This window comes from Hylaeus volcanicus, chromosome 7 (genome assembly GCF_026283585.1).
Source record: "Hylaeus volcanicus isolate JK05 chromosome 7, UHH_iyHylVolc1.0_haploid, whole genome shotgun sequence".
Taxonomy (NCBI): domain Eukaryota; kingdom Metazoa; phylum Arthropoda; class Insecta; order Hymenoptera; family Colletidae; genus Hylaeus; species Hylaeus volcanicus.
This window is the reverse complement of record NC_071982.1, coordinates 22,067,941-22,088,974: the sequence shown is the minus strand read 5'-3', so window position 1 is coordinate 22,088,974 and position 21,034 is coordinate 22,067,941. Positions and strand designations below refer to the sequence as shown.

At 44.4% G+C, this 21,034-nt stretch overlaps 4 protein-coding genes across 5 annotated transcripts in view; 2 read left to right on the top strand and 2 right to left on the bottom strand.

The window, feature by feature from the left end:
* LOC128879742 (zinc finger protein 888-like) overlaps nucleotides 1-3,183 on the bottom strand; it is a 143,360-nt gene extending 140,177 nt beyond the window's left edge. Inside the window, exons 1-3 of the mRNA XM_054129170.1 lie at nucleotides 2,781-3,183; nucleotides 1,329-2,703; nucleotides 1,029-1,248 (exon numbers count right to left, since the gene is read on the bottom strand). The gene's annotated coding sequence lies outside the window, so the exon portion shown is untranslated. The remainder of the gene's footprint in view (nucleotides 1-1,028; nucleotides 1,249-1,328; nucleotides 2,704-2,780) is intronic.
* Nucleotides 1-11,552, top strand: part of LOC128879738 (protein grainyhead) — a 95,036-nt gene extending 83,484 nt beyond the window's left edge. Inside the window, exons 8-15 of one of the 2 annotated variants that reach the window (XM_054129158.1) lie at nucleotides 313-481; nucleotides 3,214-3,325; nucleotides 3,687-3,781; nucleotides 3,923-4,093; nucleotides 4,211-4,396; nucleotides 4,751-5,203; nucleotides 6,551-6,615; nucleotides 8,021-11,552. In XM_054129158.1, the coding sequence (XP_053985133.1) occupies nucleotides 313-481; nucleotides 3,214-3,325; nucleotides 3,687-3,781; nucleotides 3,923-4,093; nucleotides 4,211-4,396; nucleotides 4,751-5,203; nucleotides 6,551-6,615; nucleotides 8,021-8,306 (1,537 nt within the window). In that variant the 3' untranslated portion in view covers nucleotides 8,307-11,552. The remainder of the gene's footprint in view (nucleotides 1-312; nucleotides 482-3,213; nucleotides 3,326-3,686; nucleotides 3,782-3,922; nucleotides 4,094-4,210; nucleotides 4,397-4,750; nucleotides 5,204-6,550; nucleotides 6,616-8,020) is intronic. The other variant, XM_054129159.1, reaches the window with a different exon arrangement.
* A 2,762-nt stretch (nucleotides 11,553-14,314) lies between these two features.
* LOC128879749 (proclotting enzyme-like) lies at nucleotides 14,315-18,248 on the top strand. The gene is made up of 6 exons (XM_054129180.1): nucleotides 14,315-14,862; nucleotides 15,961-16,274; nucleotides 16,699-17,192; nucleotides 17,379-17,653; nucleotides 17,737-17,882; nucleotides 17,951-18,248. The coding sequence occupies exons 1-6, from the start codon at nucleotides 14,700-14,702 to the stop codon at nucleotides 18,101-18,103; spliced, it is 1,545 nt and encodes a 514-aa protein (XP_053985155.1). The 5' UTR covers nucleotides 14,315-14,699; the 3' UTR covers nucleotides 18,104-18,248.
* A 131-nt stretch (nucleotides 18,249-18,379) lies between these two features.
* LOC128879744 (serine/threonine-protein kinase greatwall) lies at nucleotides 18,380-21,027 on the bottom strand. Its single transcript, XM_054129175.1, has 3 exons — nucleotides 20,651-21,027; nucleotides 18,667-20,557; nucleotides 18,380-18,567 (listed from the first exon to the last, which is right to left on the bottom strand). The coding sequence occupies exons 1-3, from the start codon at nucleotides 20,867-20,869 to the stop codon at nucleotides 18,521-18,523; spliced, it is 2,157 nt and encodes a 718-aa protein (XP_053985150.1). The 5' UTR covers nucleotides 20,870-21,027; the 3' UTR covers nucleotides 18,380-18,520.
* Between the last annotated feature and the right edge of the window lie 7 nt (nucleotides 21,028-21,034).

Sequence of the window (21,034 nt, the reverse complement as noted above, 5' to 3'; positions counted from 1 at the left end):
CAGCGCCGTTGATAGGCTAACCGCGGCCAGAGAAAAACTTTTCCTTCCTTCGGATAAGGACAATCGCCTTTTATTTCGCGTTTCAACGCTACTTAAAGCCGTGTGCACACGTCAAAGGTGTTTGTTTTGCAGGAAATTGGCCTTGAAAACTGTGTAAACATTCGTTTGCGCGCCTGTCTATTAACGTTATTACCTCCGGCCATTTAAAAATCAATCCGTATCGGACATTCAGCGGTGCACGTGAAACTATCTCGATTAAACAGAGAAGGAAAAATCTTTGATGGTTTTATCGTTCGCGTAATCTGCGCACAGATTCTCCGCCTATGGGTTCAAATACCACCTGGAGTCACCGATCAGCACATCGCAACGACGCGAGGACGACAGAATCACTTACATCAACAAAGGACAATTCTACGGTATCACGTTGGACTACGTTCCCGATCCTGATAAGCCAACCCTAAAGGCGGGGCAAACGGTCAAGGTAAGCGAAATTAATTTAGTCTGTCGAAAGCTTGCAAGGGGAGAACTGGCTGACGTTCTCGAGTGTTACGTCACAATGATAAACCGAATAAAACTCTCGCGGCAATGAACGATAACTAGACGCGCGCATCGTGACGCAAAATTGCGACGTACTTGTCTTAAATCGCGTTAAGCTGAGTCGCGTCGCGGTGCATTGCATTATGCTCGTTTACCGACTCCTACGAGCGATAGAATTCGCGCAGACCCGTTCGGGGCACTCGCGTCGAAAGAAGTCGGACGAGGTCGTTTGTTCTCGCGGCTCTAATTGGCAGCACAGCGCACCGTTAGCAATTTCCATCCTGATAAAGCTGCCGATTCTTTCCTTTTCCCTCCCGCCAGGAGGAGTTACGACTTCCTCGTTAATTGCTAATCGAACGTTCAGCCGCGTGGCGATTCGAACGATGTACTTACACGAGTACGAAGCCGAAGAGGGAGCCGCGAGTACAAACTCCTCGCTTATCCATACCCCACCCTTACGCTTTTCTCTATCTATGCTTACCCGCACTTACCTCTGCCGGACTGTATTTGCGTTGCCTTCTTCCGTTTCGCTCGTCTACAGACTGCTAGACCTTTTCTTTTTCCTTCAGCCTCTTCTCAAGTTTCCCTCTCTGTTCGCCACTGTAATATTGCTTTCCTTTTGTTTTCTTTTGTCTTGTTTTGTATTCGAGCTGGACCTGCCCTCTACGCTTGATCCTATACGACTTCCGATGTTCTTCGTTCTCTGTCCGTCTATACAGAGAATAATCTTATATTCTAAAAAATAATGAAACAACAGGTGCGAATCGAAATCCTTTTGCTTCGGTGCTCACCTTTCCCTCGGTGAACCACTCTTCCGACCGAATCTCGCGTTGCTAATAGACTCTGCGATTTCTCGGTGACTGAATTTCTTCGCCCATTCACCCGAATCACGAAAAATCTCCATAGAACACCGGTCTGGGCACTCGAGCGTGCTTCTGTCGCGACCGATGTCACACTCACGCGAAACTCGTGTTATCGTGGCGACTCCAAGCCATGAATTTTTTTATCTCCTACCGCCGTCGAACGGTTGCCTGATTCTGAATTATTTGTCGGCAATCTGTACTCGGCTAGGGTATGAATGTTAACCCGCGAAAACGCCCCAGGACACGTGTAAACTGGTTATAACCGCGAAGGTTAACGCTTTATCTGATCGCGCGGCTTAAATGGCGGGACAATAACCAAACTGCCACGAACGTGCGATAGATTCGTCTTTATCGTATCGCGTCGGTGTTGCTCGCGTAGACCATCTGCTGTCCTCTACGCGTTTTCAACAACAATAACGACGTTCTCCTTAAAATGCCGTTTGTTGACGTTTTTATTTTTTGCAATGTTTACATTTTGCCTACTTCTGCTTCGTACTTCTCTCACCGAATCGCAACCGCTAATCATACAATTTTCGTGTTTAATACTCGACGATGACGCGATAAGTGGTGTACTTGGTTATCATCGATTACACAGCACTCGATGCTTACGTTTCCGGGAAAGCATTAACGAGCTATTTGACAACATTCTTGGCGGCGACGTGGTTACAACCTCTCTTCGTAACATTTATTAACGCGCGATTCCTGTTACGCTATAAGAATTTGATCTTTTTCATGAATAGACTACGGTATCGTATGCCGAAACTTTATATCCCGTAATTACAGAGACGCGACTGCCTGCGTGTTACCACCGTCGCCATTTTAATCGAAACAACCGTCCGATTGGTGGTTCGCGGCAAAGATAAAAAATCGACTGTCACGTGTCCCCGTCGATTAATCAACATAATTACACCTCGCCCGTTACGACACATTTTTACCAATGAATCACGATCACGAGCGGAGAAAAACGTCGATAACACGGCTATCTACGAATACGCGGTCATTTATTGGGAATTAGTAGTGTCGAATGGTGCGATTTATGCTACCGGATTATACGGTACCGCGTGATTTATACGCGCGCGTCGTGAGCCGCGCGCTCGAGCGTGTCTATGTCGCGCGAGCGATGCCACGCTCACGCGAAAATCACGAATCGCGTGGTCGCTGCGTCGATGGATCCTGCAAGTTTTCGTTACCGGCAGTGATGGCCACGAGTCTCATCTAGATCCAAAGTCAATGCGCGTACGATTCGAAAAATGAACGCTCGACTGTCAGAACCGCTCATCGATGCCTATTGATCCCAGAATCTCTGCAATTTGTGTTGCATAATTACACGCTGCCATGTAATTTACGATACACGCGATCCGTGAATATGCTCGAACGTACCGTCTGCCACGACATACCGACCATCTAAGCTTTCGATTCGATCACCAACGCTCCATTCGCCGCCTGTTGCACGATGCCCCTTAATCCCCAGCATCCTGTTGCTTTTGCGTTCACGTCGATTTTTTCCACGGTCATTTCCTGTTCAAAATGAACAAAACTCTGTATTTTCCCTTGAATCTCGTAAAAATGCTTTCCTTCTTTTCGTCTCCAGTCCGTCGCCATTCTGTTACGAATAAGAGCTAGAGTAATTTATATGTATGTCGACTCCATAGTCCTAACGCTGCCAAGTCTAGTATCGTACAATCTAACAAGAGAAGAAAGTCTAAAGAATCGAGTACCATCGAGTACGTCAGCGGACGCCATGTTTGTCAGCCCCTATAATATTACGCTTAATAAAGTACTTAGGTTCTTTGCTTGATGGTTTGTCGCGTAGAGCGTGGTAATGCTGATGTTCCGCGAAGAGAAGAGCCCCGAAGACGAGATTAAGGCGTGGCAATTCTGGCACGGAAGGCAACATTCTGTCAAGCAACGTATCCTCGATGCTGGTAAGTAAAGCGTGGAAAATCGACCAGCTGGAACCATTAAGTCCTCTTCTCACGAGCACCGATTACATTCTAATCAGCTTCCTCGATCAAAACTAAAATCATGCATCTTTGTATCTTTCATAGTTGCATACGTAAATACTGGTTTCGACAGTTAAATATTTTAAATAGCAACGAAAAGTATAATTGAACTTAGCCTTTGAGGTACAGACGTATACCTTTCATTTTTTGCACAAGCCGCTCGATGTAGGACTATCGGAGACTCGGTAAGATTAAACGAGAAGCGACGCAGGTGAAAAGATGATGCCCTTTCGAGCGTTTGCAGAGTGATTTGCAAGTTTAACAATAATCTACTCCATTACAGACACGAAGAACAGCGTGGGACTGGTGGGATGCATCGAGGAGATCGCGCACAATGCGATCGCTGTGTATTGGAACCCACTCGAATCTTCGGCAAAGGTATGAGGTTCATCGTCGTTCGTTAGAGAGATTCCACTTGCGTGTAACGATGTATAGGAGGCTTCGATGGAAAAGCTTATTCATGCATTCCCGTGTAAATGTTGACGAGCTGATCGAGGATACCCGCGTTTCTTGTTACAGATCAACGTAGCTGTGCAGTGTCTTAGCACTGATTTCTCGAGTCAGAAGGGTGTGAAGGGTTTGCCGCTACACATTCAAGTCGATACCTACGAGGAACCACCGCCACACGCTCATTCGTATACACCTCCATCGCATCGTGGCTATTGCCAGATCAAAGTCTTTTGCGATAAGGTAGTTGTAATTAACCTCGACTTTTCGTCATCGTTACGTAAACTAAACTAAACGTTTTTAAATCAAATGAAATGCTGCGAATCTCGAAACTCATGAATCGCTGGCGTTGTTTACCAGGGTGCCGAGAGGAAGACTCGCGACGAAGAGAGGAGAGCGGCGAAAAGGAAGATGACGGCCACCGGTAGGAAAAAGCTGGACGAACTTTACCATTCGGTTACGGAACGCAGCGAATTTTATTCCATGGTGGATCTCCATAAACCTCCGGTCCTGTTTTCTCCACCGGCGGAGCACACCATCGACAAGGTCTGTATTCCGAATCGACGGAAAGAAAAGTACAGAAAACTATCAGAGAATTTGCCACGCAACATTACCGACACTATTTACCAAATATTTCTATTTAAAAATGGCACAAAAAAAGTCTACGTAGTCTCCACCACAATCCTCTGCTCTCAACACCGCCAGAACTCTCCTTCAAACGCAACTCTTACATCGCGATAACAACCATCGGAACGATGGTCGAACCATATACACGATTAAATTTCCTTTGCGGATTTGTCTGTCTCGTTTCGTCCTCGTAGGTAGACAGATCGACTATTGCCAAATAGTGGCTCGTGTGCGAATAAAAAAAAAAAATGTTTCTTTCTTGTTCCACGACAGTTCTCGACGATGGAGTTGTCAGGCTTCTACGGAGGTGGCGGCGGGGGCGGTGGCGACACCGACACGTCGTCCCTCAGTAATGGCGAGGGCGGAGGATTGAAAGCGGGTGGTAGCAGCCCTTATCCAGCCTGCGGCAGACCCAGCTTGCCTGCCCTCAAGTTCCACAACCACTTTCCGCCCGACAATCTGACTAGCCTGCACGACAAGAAGGACTCGTTGCTGATGCAGGTCCAAGAGCTTCAGGGCTCGGTGCTCCAAGGAGTGCAGCAAGCTGGACTCGCTGGAACGGTGGTCTCCGGGGTTGGCAATCGACTGCACCTTCAACAACAACCCCCCCATCTTCGTCCAACGGATGCCGAGGAGAGGGTGATGCTCTACGTCCGTCAGGAGTCCGAAGACGTTTACACGCCTCTGCACGTGACGCCACCAACCGTCCAAGGACTTTTAAATGCTGTAAGAACCATCAAACATTTTTATAGAAACCACACGCATCCAGTCCAACACACCTAGTCGAAGACACGAATAGTTTCAGCGTCAACCATTTGAGTTCGACTGCTGCCCCGAAGGAACAATCGATTTAGATAGGGTGGACCAAGTACTAATCAAAGTTGTTGTCTCCAACAGATGGAAACAATTCCAACGGTGAAATCGCGCGAACCGTAGTCACATAAAAATCGCAAGTTACATAAATAAGCAACGGTTAAGCTCGGGTGCGTTCGAAAACGCGGTATCGTTCGTTTCTATTTATAACGAACGAACGTTTCGAGAACCTGTACGGTAACAAGTCCCGATAGAAAGCGACAAGTTTCGACGTTCGCGACAGTTAACATCGCGATAATCTCGACGCACCTAATTAATCACGTTTCGCTTTGCAACCGTGTTCGATTTTGACACTGGTTGCCTACGGTATGAGTAACGAACAGCATCGGATTAAGATTTAATTGACCCTTGGAGCTACAGTATCCGCGAGGAGCCTCGATACTATTTTCTTTTTTTTTACGAGGCCAGCAACAATTAAAACTCAAACGTTTGCTTTGCGTAACTTTCTCATCCCCCGTTCGTTTCGAATATTACAGTCTGTAGCCTGAGGGTTAATCTCTGCAGCTCTAACGAGTGATGCGCGAGAGTATACACGGGATATACAAGAAACACACCCATGAAGTACTAGCCATGCATGCGAGGGACATACCACACCCATTATTAATACTTGTTGCACCGTTCCATATGCTGGTATTAATATTAACGCGCATGTATCAACTCCTCCAAAATCCTCACAAATTAATACGGTCGAGTACGACCGATTAACCCCTGAGATGGAAGACACGATCGATGGTTTCGACGTCAGTACTGCATTAAATACTGCATTGCTCGGGAAGTCGGAAGATATCGAGGTTCGCATTGTAGAGTAGCGATCCAGCAGCAGAAGAAAAAAGTGGAAAGAAATGTAATTGTTGTTCCTCTTCTCTTTCACGCGCGTTTAGTTTGCTCTGCAGAAACGAGTCCAATCTCTCGTCTCGAATCTTGTTCTCGAGTTATACTGCGTTCTGTTTTTCAACAAAACGACAGAATTTTAAAGTTGCCTATTTATCGGGTCGTTCGGTTTCGTTACGAAGTGATTTTTCTAAACGCGACGGGTCTCTTCTGTCCCTTCTCTGTTTCTTGGCTGTCTCTGTTCGCGGGGCCGCGGACTCGTACGGTAACGGTAGACTTTTCGGGGGTCGTTGACGAGAAATCATCCCCGACTCGATGGTCCGCAACCACTGTCAAAGTTCTAATGTTCTACTTTTTTCTATTTTACAGATTGAGTCAAAGTACAAAATTGCATCCTCGAGTATTAATAACCTCTATCGCAAAAACACAAAGGGGTAAGTTTAGTAGAGTGTCATCTTTACTTGCATGCACCGCCCACGTAGTGCATGCCATAACGGTGACATTGCCTGACTTCTCTCCGGCTGGTTTGGTAGTCTCTCCCTTTCTCGCTAAGATCATGCCTCTTTCCGAATGCAATCACCTTCTCTTTATCTATCGCTCTCTAGTCCGATATGCGAACCATATAATACTCTCCAATCGCTTCTTTCTGCCTGGTGTACGTCTGAAACTTTTCCTTTTCCTCGCTTACCGTTTAACTCAAACATTAATTCATTCATAAATATACTAACAACCAAAAAATAATGTTTTCTTTGAAATACGTATAAAGTAAAATTCATGCAATAGAGGAGTAAGGCGTCTACCGCGTCCGTTACCGTCGACCACACCGATTCAACCAACTTCCGTGTCTCCCTAAGCTTCGACTAATCCACTAATCTCTTCTGCAAGTTCTTTTTTTCTTCTGTCACGAGTACGCGTTGCCTGCCTACTTTGCCTTCCTTGCTTGTCTCTTCGCATGTCTGCTTTTGCTTCTTAGACTCCAGCATGTATCTACCTCTCGGTCGCATCACGCCATTTCATTTGCCTGAGACTAAACGTGTATTTTGTTGTTTTGCTCTTTGTGTTTTCACTTTCCGCCCGACGAGACGTTCACTTTGATTCGTGACTTCGGTGCCGCTGCTTTCGCGTATCCGACAGATTCGCGCGCGCAACGCCCTGCTTCGATCAGGCATGATGCATCGATAAGTCTTGTTTCAAGGATGTTTCAATTTTGATGACTTTGACGGAAATTTATGATTAATGATTAACCTCGAAATAGTCGAAGGATCGCCTACTCGAATCACATTCAAATCGAAGTCTTAAATGAAAAACATTGCTGGAACTGTACCTCGGATTGTACTGTAATTTTCATTGTTCGTATCTCTCATCCCCGATATTTGTTTGGCGGTTTTCCAATTCTTTCGAGCTGTACTCGATTTTGGAAAATTATAATCAAATAGAATAGATGCAATGGTAGCTGATACTGTTTCGAAAGGACTGTTTCAGCGCACGACCGAATCTGTCGAACTATCGAGCAAGGTCTCCTCAAGCATACTCTGTTTAAAGTATCTCTCACACAATTTCCTACCCCTCGACACGAAACACATGAAAATCAGGTTCTAACGTACACGTTATTCTCGAGCTCCGTCACCGTCTTTTCGTTCTTTCGACATTCCATCCATAAAGACAATGTTCGAGATATCGTAGCGAGTACAGCTCACTTACTCGTATTTAACGCGTTTCAGCTTGGTCATTTTCGAATGACGATTTTCCTCGATTATCGAACATTTTCTTTTCGATCGGACTAGCTACGGTACTACGATTACCATCGACGCTAACGACGGTCTCGTCCACCTGTTTCAGAATTACAGCGAAAATTGACGATGACATGATCAGATATTACGTGGACGAGGACCTGTTCCTCCTCGAGGTGAGCCACTCCAGAGTAAATCCCGACCCCAGCAACGACCGCAACCCGAACAATCCTGGATCACCTGGTGATCCTGGCGACCCAGGGGACCCGCCAACCACCGCAGGATACGACGTCACGCTCATCGAACTACCCTCATCGCCAAACCACATGGCCCATTCGCCTCTCGCCAACTCTGCCCACGGACACTCGCATGTCCACGACAATGGCAACACGTGAGGCAATAGTGCACGAGGAGAAAAAAAACCTATATAAATATTCCATAGCTTTCGTTGTGTAAATAAGTCCGAGAGACGGAGCTGCCGACGATGATCGCGACTCGAATGATCATCGATCACGGTGCAATGCAAAACGACGCTCGACAGAGTTCGACCTGAGAAGACTTTTGAGGGACCTGCATGGGAAGATTGTCGAAACGCGTGCAGTTTTCAGGATGTTGCGCGAGAAGATTGTTTAAACCAGTGCAAGTTGGAAGAGAAGTATCGACCCGATGAAGATGCCCAGGAAGATACGAAGACACATTCGGCGAATGTCCCAGTTTACGAGGAGCCGCGTTCCGCTGCCTGCACTTGGGACTGCTGAACTGGACTGACGTACTTGTCCGTACCGTACAATTTAACAAGTCAAATCGGATTATTAGTTCATATAGTGGTTGTCTTGCGTTGATCGAGCAACGCTGACAGGCGATTTCTTCGAACGAGGGATTCCGTGGACACGGGGAGACGTTTGATCTCGAGGACGCGTTTGTTTTGTTGATATTAAAAGTCGGTTCTCGACACGTTCTATTAAAATTACGAGACTGGTTGGAATATAAATGAGTTTGTTCATTGAAAGATCTTATTTGTATTTGTCCCAATCTCGTATTTGTTACAGCCAAAACTCTTGGTATGCTGTTGTAAATTTTATGATAAAACTATCACAACTTGTGTGCACGGAATGTATAATAAGGACATCGAAAGATCTTTCTTTTTCTTTACGATACCAGTCACCGAGCAGCCTGTACACGCGTTCTTTTCGATTCGATGCGCAAGATGGCGAAGAAACGTATCTCTAGCCGCGCAAAGCGACTCGTTATTTTATATTTTTGTTTGTTTTCACTAGTGAACAATTTATATCGATGGTTGTTAGCTTAGAAAGATACCGCGGTGTCGCGGTTGAAAACGCGACGGCTATATGTAAATCAATCAAAACTGATTTAAGGAATCCCCATCCCAAATCCCCTCCAACCCCCTCGTTACATGTTAAGCAATACGTATGACGTATAGATTGTATATGAAAATGTTCACGCTATATCGTATCGTCGGTTTAGAGTTTAAAATTCTTAAACATAGGCTAGCAATAAAAATAATTCCTGTTCATTAGCCTCGAAGCATTTATTTTAACGATTTTCGAATTAATTTAAAATAAATGCTTCGATATTAACCGACATGAATTATTTCTTTTGTTTAAAATTATTGTTTACGCGTTCGATAAAGCGAGGTATCGCTGGTCTCAACCGTCTACGAGAACGCGAAAGTTTATTTTATAGCGAGACTCGAGCCATAGAACAGAGATGGGCAAAACTCTTATCCACCTGAATAAACAACTCTTTTATTATAATGTTTGTTCGATGGAAACTTGAATATACATTATAAAATATAAAAACTACGGTTTCCTGCCTTCGTTTATCTTTGGTTTTTATCGGTTATTTAATATTCGAATAAAATTTGTCCCATCTCTGGCATGGAACTCAAAAAAAAAAAAAAAAAGAATAATTCTCAACGCCGCCATTCTAAGATAGACGGGTGCCATCCGAGCATTATCTCTTCGTATCGTTATGCTCTTACACACACTCACACACACTCACACGCTACCGTAATCCGTGCACGAACTGTTCAGTTTTGCGTTATTTATACAAACATTCATCTACTAATAGTTATCGTTTAGATACTTCGTTAACATTCCCGAGTGTCCCAAAATCGCATCCGTATCATGCAAAGACCAAGTATTACTCGAATACGTAACTCTCCATGGACGATTGTATGCAAAGAAGATAAATAATCTTTTAGAAGACTAGAAACGAACAAAAGTACGCTCTATATACATACACACACGCCTGCATACATTTTCAACGATGAAATGGTAGTTGGTCGCGTTTAGATTTGACTAGAATCACGATTCATACACACACAAACGTACGTAAGTCGCGACACACCGATATCAAAGCAAGGATCAAAATACGCTTGTAAAATGCATATTATTATAATGAGTACTATATTTTGTTACATCTATTGCAAGACAGCATATAGTTTGATATTATTAATATTATTGATTCTATTGACTAGAGCTACATAATATCGTATATTATTATTATTATTATTATTATTATTATTATTATTATTTTTATTATTATTTTTATACAAGGGATGAGTGTATCGACGGTGCGAGAATGAAGAATAAAAGAAGAAGGAGCGAGGAAGGAACGAGAAAAAGAGTGCGAGAACGAAAGTACGCGGAATGAATGAAAGTGTATGTCTGACAATGAGAGTCGAGAGAGAATAGGGATATCTACAAGATTATGAAGATTGTTAGCGTTGCTCCATGACATTTTTATCCGTAATCGATAAATCCCCTACAAGCCACGCGCACATAGCTCAGCCTTGAATCACTCAAATGTTCTTTTTGTCATTATCGCCGTTGCACCTCGAAAAGACTCGTCGAAGCGTGCTCGAACGGCTGCGAACGATATTTTTATTGCTATCGCACGATCCCTTTATTATCCTTACGTTTATTAATATTATTAATTAATGATACAATATGAAAAGGCGGCCGCGTTAGGTTCACGAGAAGACCTCGATCGCTAACCAGACCTGGTGAAAGAGGACAGGCTGTCTCTGTGTATCTTTGTGTATCTTGACGCCAGAGATGGTAAAAATTCTCAATTTTATACAAAATTTCCAAGTAACAAGTAAAATTTGACAAATGAATCATACTTGGCGATGAACGCATAGGAGCTTGTCCGAATAATAGTTTAATCGAATGTTATTTACGAGTAAATTGTCACGGAATGCTTTCATTCGTCGTCTATCGTTCGAATATCGTTCAGACTGCCCCTGCTCGGCGTATTTCTAATTAAAAATTTTTGGTTTTCCCGTGATCATCTCTCAGCCGTCTCGATATCATACTTAAACCACGTAAACGACGATGCGGAACGCGGCCGACAGGCTTCGTTAGAAATGTATCCGCGCGAGCGGTGGAATGTTTAAACAAAGCCGATTTTATTAGGCCTAAACGCGCACAATGTACTGTTTTGTTTGGACGAAGCGTGAATCCGGAGGAAACGTCCCCGGAACAGAAATGTTGTGAGAGAGTACCGATTATATACCGTTTTCGCGTTGTCTTGCCATCGTGAGATTGTGCCAGAGGTGATATTATATTACGCTGTTTATTGCAAACAATAAATATTATATTAGTACGTTTTATAAATTACGTGTTGTTATTGGCGCGTCGAGGGACCCTTGAAAATAGACCGGGGATAAAGTTCAAGTGGAATACATTACGTTACTACCATTTACTCTTTGCGCCAAATCAATTGGCCTCTCAAAGCTATTTCCCTATCACGAGTGAGATTACACAGTAGCTCCTCCCATGGAGCCTTCTATGTTTAGAAAAACCTGTACAAACGTGTTTAGATTTTTAGTGGAGTGTCCGCTAAGGTAGAATAATATTGTTACCCTCGGCAGTTAAAAGATCTAAAGAAACAATGAGATAGGATGAATGTGTTGTATATTTCTTTTCGCATCAAAGAAACATCGGAATATTCTGCACCAGGTACCCGATCAAACCTGTTAGCCAGGAATCTAATAAAAAAAAAAAAAAACCCTCTGCGTGGAAAGTTGTACAGAAGTAAGAAATGATTCTCGTCTGTGGTCAAAAAATAAAACAAGTCGCTGATCGTTTCAGGAGAAAGTCATTCAATATCGAGGGGGCAACGCCATTTCTTTCTTTTATTCTATGAAAGAGGCATCGAAAACTCTCCAAGGTCGCCGCGGCGCGCCGGTCACTTGAAATATCGTTATCGTTTTGGAAATTATATTCGCGATAGGTACGTCGGTTGACAAATTACTTGCTCTTCCGTACAATATATGTACAATATACTTACGCAAGATATAAATCGTGCATTTGATTATTCTATAACAGCGTTGGAAGACGCGGTTCGTTATCGAGGAGCGCTGTGATACTGTTTACGACTACATAATAAAAAGCAACCCTGACGCAACCGGTTTCTACGTTTCCGAGGCAGAAGAGCCAATGATCGAACAGTGGCGCCACTGCAAAATCAAGACAAAGGAATAACATTCGAATATAGCCATTTGTTGTGTCCATTGAAAGAAAAAGACACGTTCGTTTAATTAGCCGATTCGATTCCTTAATCAATACTACGAATAGGATTTTGTGGTGAACGCATAGGCTTAGTCCAAGTCGGTCGTTAAACCTCAGGTTCGGTTTCCTCGTCCAGTCGTTGAGTAATAGGCAACAAACGTTAAAAATATACGGAGAGGGTTAAAAATAATATCCTGTTTGATCTCGTAGCTCGAGGACGTACACGTAAATAACGTGTCAGCCATAAATCTGGTGTGTATTTAAATCAGGTCCAAAACAGGCGTCGATCCGAACAAGAAATTGAACGTCTCGAATTAGAACGAATATATCAAATAACGCAATACGCTTAGAGGGGAAAAAACCATGTAAGCTTTCCGTGAGAATTCCAGGCATCCGAGACTAAAATTACAAACAGAGTCCCCTTGATCTTTCCAGAGACATCGGTTCGCAATTAAGCCCGGAGATACCATCGCTATTAAAATTCTGCCACCAAAAGGGACATCGTCCGTCAGACAACGATCCCTGAAGAATTTTCTGCGAAAAGAGGGGGAGGGCAGGATCCGAGATGGCCCGATATTCCTGATCCTACAAATAGCCCGCGAGTATTTTCGGTATAGTCCGGTTTTGTCGAGTGGAACAACAATCCTCTTTATGGCTTGTTAAGTCCCTTCCGCCAAGGGCGGCGCCAACTTTCCCAGAATCCAAGTATCAACGATGCATCGTCAAAATTGCATCGAAAACAATCCTTCAAAGGAAGATTCTCAATCTTTTATGCAAACTAATTAATAATTAGCTTATTTAAACGAGGGAATAATCATTTATTACTCGCGGACGATTTGAATTCTTCGAGAAAAGTAACACCGACGCTTGTAAACATATCGACGACGCTGACCATGATCGACGATTCTCCGACAGGAATTATTAATGGTCTTCTCGAACTAGACACGGGAGAAACAAAAAAGAGTAAAGCCAAACCGTGTTCTTTCCCCCCGCCCTTTCGAATAGCAGTTCGTTGAACCGTGATACGCAAAGTTTACGTCCATGTTCAAGGATCGACCCTACCTTTCTTTCTTTGTTTTCCTCTTTTTTTCTGAAAAGCTGATCGCGAAGAAGATATTTTTCCCATTAACTATGGTCTCGGTTCACATCGAAAATCGAATATTCAAAACAAATACCCGATTACGCGTTGGTTTCTTTACCTTAGCATTGTCTCGACGAACCTTTGCCTTCATTGGCCTCGCCAAGTATTCTGGCAGGTTCGTGGAAATTCCATTCATTGTGATCAGAAGGAAATGCACACCTTACCGCGCTTGGCATTCGCGATGGTGCGCGAGGATCACACGGCTGGCAAGTTCACGGCCGTCCCTTACGTGGAGCCTTCTCCCCGGCCTCTTCAAGGCCAACCCGAGGATCGTACTCTCTATGCAAATGCGACTCGAGCTCGGCTATTCATGTTCAACGGGTGATTCGAACAGCGACAAATCAAAGTTGAGCCGGTTCCGTCACGTAACTTGCATAATCATCGACGCAAAATTACTGTGAACCGACTCGAACGACCGAGAACGTATTTCGTCCCCGTCGAATTACATATTCCTGATACATATCGGATAACAGAGCAGTCGTCCGTTATCGAACGGACAAATTAGATGCGACCGATCTTCGAAGAGACCGACAAATCATTATGGAAGAAGAAACGAGATACAGAGCAATTAGAGGGCCATCGCGTTCTCGGCTGGATACAATTTCTCGCGAAAAATTTACATTCGATAAATACGCAGAACCTTTTTAATAAGTACTGTTTTTTTAACGATACAGACTTTTATTTTACGTACCCTTTTAGCGCCGATACGAGTTTGTCGAAACAAACTTAGAAGCGGTGACGAAACATTTCTCCGCATCCATATCGTGGCAAGTTGTTAGCGCCCTCAACCCTGTTTCTCGCGAAGGCTCCCCAGAGACGCTTGAAGATGTTCGCCAATCGGTAAAAGAACAAGAGTACAGCCCGATGACTCCCGATGACTCGTCGCGTCGAACCTGCTAGGGGCAAAGAACAGAAGAATGAGAACGAGAGGGGAGGACGAGCCCGTTATAAGCTCGAGCAGCGGCCATTCAGCAGCTTAGCAACTTAGTGTCGGACCCAGGATCCCTACGAGTAACTGCACCCCAAGATATCGTGCTCAGCCCAAGGTTTACGCGTTCTTCTTCTTGCTGTGATTACACCCCAGATCGGACTACGACAGACGACGACACATGTCGTCGGTCACGATGGTGCTAGTGCTCGTTGTGCAGACGGTCATGGTGATCTTCGCGATCGCCGACGTGACCTGCGCTGATCCTGCGGCCAGATCTATAATCCTTGACCCCGCGAGCGACGAGACCTGGGCAAACGAAGATGACTCGGTGATCATTGATGGTGAGTCACCGTCGATATCATTTTGGCGATCTTTAACAAAAATGAAAAGTTAACTCGATTTAACATGCTGAAAAGTTTTTAGTAAATTACTATATTATTACGCTATGTTCCTGATAATACTGACGTACTACTACTCATCTAGCCTCGGTTAATCACAACTGTCAGAGACAGAGATGAACGTTGTTAAAATTTCTCCTTCCCAAATTATCATAAAATATCAAGATGTTTAAGTTTTCAAATACTCTTAACGACACTAGATATGTCTGGCATGCGTCCAAATAACCGAAGGTGAGTTATCGACTACCGATCCATCACTCCATACACGGCGAACGGAAGTCTTCCAGGCGCGTACCAGCCTTCGTCGTTGGCACACGCGTACACCTGTATGTATCCTGGGTCAGCGAACTCAGTGTCGAGAATCTGTGTGGAATTTTACGACGATATATCTCCGTCCCAATCGATCGGATAAATTTTCGTCGGCACTGTCAACTACGCTTCGACCGCTACGAATCGTGAAGTAGGCCATTTTCTTAATCCTCCGCAATTAACATTCTCTGCGACAGTACGACGTATCAGAATGTGTCGCGGCGAGCATGAGAGGAATACATTCGTGGCGCCGCAACAAATGTACAGAGTTTCTGTGTACGATTGAAAATACGTTGCACGCGATCAATCAAAGTTTGTATCGATCACCTAATTGTTAAGTCGACCATTAAACTAACTATACGAAATTTTAATTTATTTATTCGACGCTTCAGACAAACCTAAAGATCGTCTTGGAAAGATGTAAAATTTACATGGGAATTGTCGATTATGACATCAAAAGAAAATCCTTTCAAGTATATATGTATATACGTGTCGAATTCCTTTTTATACAAAAGTGTAAGTCTGCTGGCGTGAATGACACGTTGTTTTGACGAATGTGTCACGCAGGCACCTACACAACGTTACATAAACAATCTGCATTCATCGCAACGGTAGACGATGTGTCATTCTTTGTCGGACATCGTTAAACAATGGATATAACTTAATTCCTTTGTAAACATTACAATGTGATCTTAATCGATAATGAATGCAACATACTATTTAATTCTGTAGCTGGCGGCGCTTCAAATGTACGATTCGAATCGAGGGACAGCCGTGGTATCCTCTGGAACGGAATTTCGTCACGCGAGTCCTGCCTGACGTCGAAGGGCGAGGTTGGTCGTTGCACCAGCTTCAAAGAGTGCTATCCATATTTCAAAATCCCTGATCTGAGCGCCCTGGACGGTTGGGTCCTCGGAGTTTACGACACCTGCAGCTACGTCCGAGAGTCTGGTCAGACGAGCTTTGGAATTTGCTGCTCCAACGTACTTCCAGTTGTTACGCCACCTTCGGACAACGACGATGAGACCAGTGTAGAAGATGTTCAGGTAAACCGATGTGCAAATCGATTTATTCACTGTAACGTAAAAGAAAAAGTAACGCGACATTAATTAGGCCACGTCGCTAACAAAACTTTCCCCTGGGATAAAGCCTCGGTTCGAATGATTTCTCGTTCGATCGTAGAGTTCGGTTAGTTACCAGGAACTCGTAAAAATAATACGTGATGCGAATCGAAAACATTAGATTCGACGTAGAAAGTCGCACCTCGGCTATCTCTATCGGACCCTCGCAATTTCGCAAACGAACTTTAACGATCTACTTTACTGCCGTACCCGATCGCGACCAGTTCTCCCGTAAAATCTTTATTGGCGACTCTTGGTCGCGTTCCATTAAAAGTATGAAATTCGAGAGAGTAAAAATTTGCTGGATCCTTGAATCAGATGGAAATTCACTTTTTTCCGAATATTTCAGGAAACGGATAAGGGCGAAAAGAAAGACCCTGTAACCGTGAAACCAAAGCCACAGGATTCCTGGCCACCGCAAATACAAGGTTCCTGGCCACCACAGATACCGACGCATCCACCTGACCACACCGTGCCACCGTTACCCACCCATCCACCGTATCACGAATTCGTGACGATCTCCACGTTGAAACCAGTTTCCACCACGAAAAAACCCACCTATGGAACCACCTGGCCGACCAAGAAACCTGGCTGGTGGCCTGGTGCACCGACGACGTCGTCCACAACCCAAAGATCCACCACAGGGGGATTTCCTAGCGCGGTCTCGTCTCAATGTGGAGCGAAGAACGGTATTCAAGACCAGGAACGCATTGTAGGTGGTCAGAATGCTGACCCTGGCGAGTGGCCTTGGATCGCGGCGCTCTTCAACTCTGGTCGGCAATTCTGCGGCGGGTCGCTCATCGACGATAAACACATTCTCACCGCAGCTCATTGCGTTGCCAAGTAAGTCTCTGACAGACGCGCAGCATGACAAAAACGTGGCATGTTTGTTGGGCTTTTTTGGAATTTAAAAAACAATCGATTCGAGGGTTTAGCGTATGGGCCGTTCCCTTCGAGTTTGTCTTGTTTCGTACTGTTTCGATATAATAGAAAATCTAAACAACCGTAACTAAAACTCGATCTTCCTAGCATGAATCCGTGGGACGTGGCGAGGTTGACGGTTCGTCTCGGCGACTACAACATCAAGACCAACACAGAGATCAAACACATCGAACGACGAGTGAAACGAATAGTCAGACACAGAGGATTCAATCTGCGTACCCTCTACAACGACATCGCTCTCCTGACCCTCAGCGAACCCGTACCGTTCACGGCTCAAATACGACCCATTTGCTTGCCAAGTGGTTCCCAGCTGTACTCTGGAAAAACTGCTACCGTTATCGGTTGGGGATCCTTGAGAGAGAGTAAGAGAGAAAGAGTTTGCAGAACTGCTCCAACCTCTGAACAGATATATAATATACGTATATGTTATATTTAACTCGTCAAGGTGGCCCGCAACCCGCGATACTTCAAGAGGTTTCGGTACCAGTCTGGACCAACTCCGAATGTAAACAGAAATATGGTGCAGCAGCGCCCGGCGGTATCGTGGACAGCTTCTTGTGTGCAGGACGGGTTGCAAAAGATTCTTGTTCGGTTTGTAGCGCAGTATTCCTTCGTTACCTCCCGCTTAAACGCTAACGACTTAATAATGTTTATCGCAGGGTGACAGCGGTGGTCCCCTGATGGTCAACGATGGACGCTGGACGCAAGTGGGTGTCGTCAGCTGGGGTATCGGATGCGGCAAAGGCCAGTATCCAGGCGTTTATACGAGAGTAACGCATTTCCTGCCCTGGATCAACAAGAATCTGAAGTAGAAACGAGCATGTTAAAGGAGATGCATACTCCTTTCGCTCGTTAAAGTATTTCGTTTTGGTCGATATCATTCTCACCGTCATCCAACAACGCGATACATCATCATGTAGGATAACGAGTCCTTGTACATGCGTAACGCTACATTCGTTCGGTCAAAGATATCATCAACGCATTCCTGATCTACGTAATTTCTTCCATCCTTCCTCAATCGTTAGCAAGCGAAAGACAGGTGTCACGAATCTTCGCCTATAGATACGTGATCACGTGGAAATTGTAAGTCGTAACAAAATATTTTTTAGTATTATACTTATACAACTATATAAAAAAATAGTTTTACAATGTAACAATTCTTGTGTTAACATTCTATTCCCGTCGTAACGCAGGGCAGTGTATCAACAGTTTCCCCAGTTTAGCCTAGATCACGTGTCGCAATTGCTCACGTTTAGATGCTGCATGATGTTCCGTGCTGAAAACGGAAAAGGGGCGAATCAATTACACGTTTACCCACTCGATTTCAAACGAACTTTGCATGTTTGTAAAATTGAGAAAAACGAATGAAAAGTACCTTGAAAGTAGCATGTATCGTAATTATCGTCTGGTTGAGGTATGAAAGGCGGCACCGCCTTGAGCGGTTCGTTCCAAGGGAAATCTTGAAAGAGACTCATAGCTCGTACTTCCTTTGCGGAGGGTCGTTCGTATTGGTCAAAAGTGAGGAGAGCGTCTATAGCCTCCGTGGCCGCCGACGACAAAGATTCTTCGTCCTCGGGCCAAGGTACATCCCTAGCCAGGATATTAGCGAACACAGCTTGCGGCGATTCGTCGTTGAATGGCGGAACACCGGTGCAAAACTCGTAGAGACATACGCCCAGAGCCCACCAATCCACCGCATGACCATGACCTTGTTTTAAAAGTAACTCTGGAGCTAAATAATCGGGCGTCCCGAGTATGCGATCGTCCGAACTTTTTATACCACCATGACCACCCCTTCTCACGGACTTTGGAGTTCTGTAAGGTGTGTAACAGTTTCCCGAATTAGCTGGAGTCTTGATAGGCGATATGCCCTGAGGAGAGCGATGCTTTTCCACCGAATCGTTCATGGACGTATCGGAACCTCGGAGTGACGCGAGTGGCAGCGGTAGCTGGAATCTAGTAGCTTTGATCAAAGGTGCTCTTCCCTCTTCGGATTTCTCCCTATCTCCGTCGCTGTAACACCTTTGTTTCGTCGACGAGACGGGTGTACTGAACGCAACCCTTCCCCCGGATCCGCTCTCTTGTACCTCAGCTGCGTTCTTTACGATATTCGATTGCTGTATCGATTCGCAAATATTGGAATCCATCGGGCTTCTGGAAAATATACAGCCGCGATTCTTTCGTTTTGGTGTCTTGTCCACGTCCAATTCCATTGCGTTTATTTCACAGGTTAAACCAGTCGCCCCCCCTGCCGTTGGCCTCTTCCTTTTCGCGCCTCGTACCAAAGAATTCACGCACGTACTCAATGGACTAGTATGAAAAGCAGACGGCTGAGACTGTTCAGCTTCCAGAGTAGACTCGTCTTCGTCTTCCGCGTCCTTACTCAACTGATTGTTCTCTCGAATGGAAGATGCTTCGCACGTGTAGTAACTTCCAGAGCTGCTCTCTTGTCCCGCGTCGGTTGTTTCAACAATCACGTTATTCGCTATACGTTCCCCGAAACAGAGATTCTCGGCAGATTGGAAGGGAGTAATGCCAGATACTCGAGAATAATCTCCCGATGCTGCAGAGGAAACTACCGAGTTGGGTGACGACTGAAATTTCGTACAATGCTTTTGCAAGGCAGAGAGTAGATTAACACCAGGCGTGCTCTTCTCGCTGAGATTGGATTCGCTGGCGGATCTTTGACCAGAGCCAAAAGATAAATGCGACGTCAGCGAGAGGAGTTGTCCAGGGGTTCTGGTTAAAAGGCTAGGTGTACAATTGACTAAATCGGATATTTCAAGGTCCCTATGCAAGGATATTTTACTAAGCCCAAAATCTGTCAGCTTCACGTGTCCTTCTCGCGACAGTAGCATGTTGTCTGGTTTTAAATCTCTATGCACAATGCCATGAGAATGAAGGTACTCCAACGCGAGACACACTTCTGCGGTATAAAAAGCTGCCATTGGCTCTTCCATATACCCATATACGCCGAGCAAACTTTTAAGATCTCCCCCGACCATATATTCCATTACTAAATAGACACTGGTAACCGACTGCAACGAATAAAATAATTGTACACAGTAAGGACTACGGGTTAAAGCCAAAGCATTGCGTTCAATTATCACTTGAGAAGCCATGTTCTTATTAATCATTTCGTTCTTCTTCATTACTTTAATGGCGTATATTTTGTCAGGATTTGACTTTTTGAACCCAAGAAACACTTTGCCAAATGCTCCACGGCTTATAGGCTTCACAATCTTGAAATCTTGAATTTCGGGTACCTAAACATTAAATATAGCGTTAATAAACTTGTATTTTAAACCCTTATTAATACGTAATCAAACTATTATTTCATCAAATTAATTTTCTTTTACCTTTGCCGCAGGATTAACAATTTTAGAGATGGTATTAAAAATGGAATTGTCGATTTGTCTAGACGTCGATGTCTGCTGCGGTGTGCATTCCCCATGTGGAATATCGCGTTCGTTCTCTGTGTCATTGCAATTTCCACAAGAATTCTCGTCGTCTGCCTCGTTGATATAATCATTACTGTCTAAATGTGACACCGGCGACTCAATCGCCGCCTCTTCCATTTAAAAACGTAACCTAATAAGGACGAGTGACGAACCTATCCAACGAAACGTAAAATACCGAAGTGCTGGTTTAAAAAATGATTCCGCGGACCGGGTAACACGAGCTTTTACTCATCGTTCTTTTATATCATGTGTTCTTCTTATATGTACATACATAAATATACT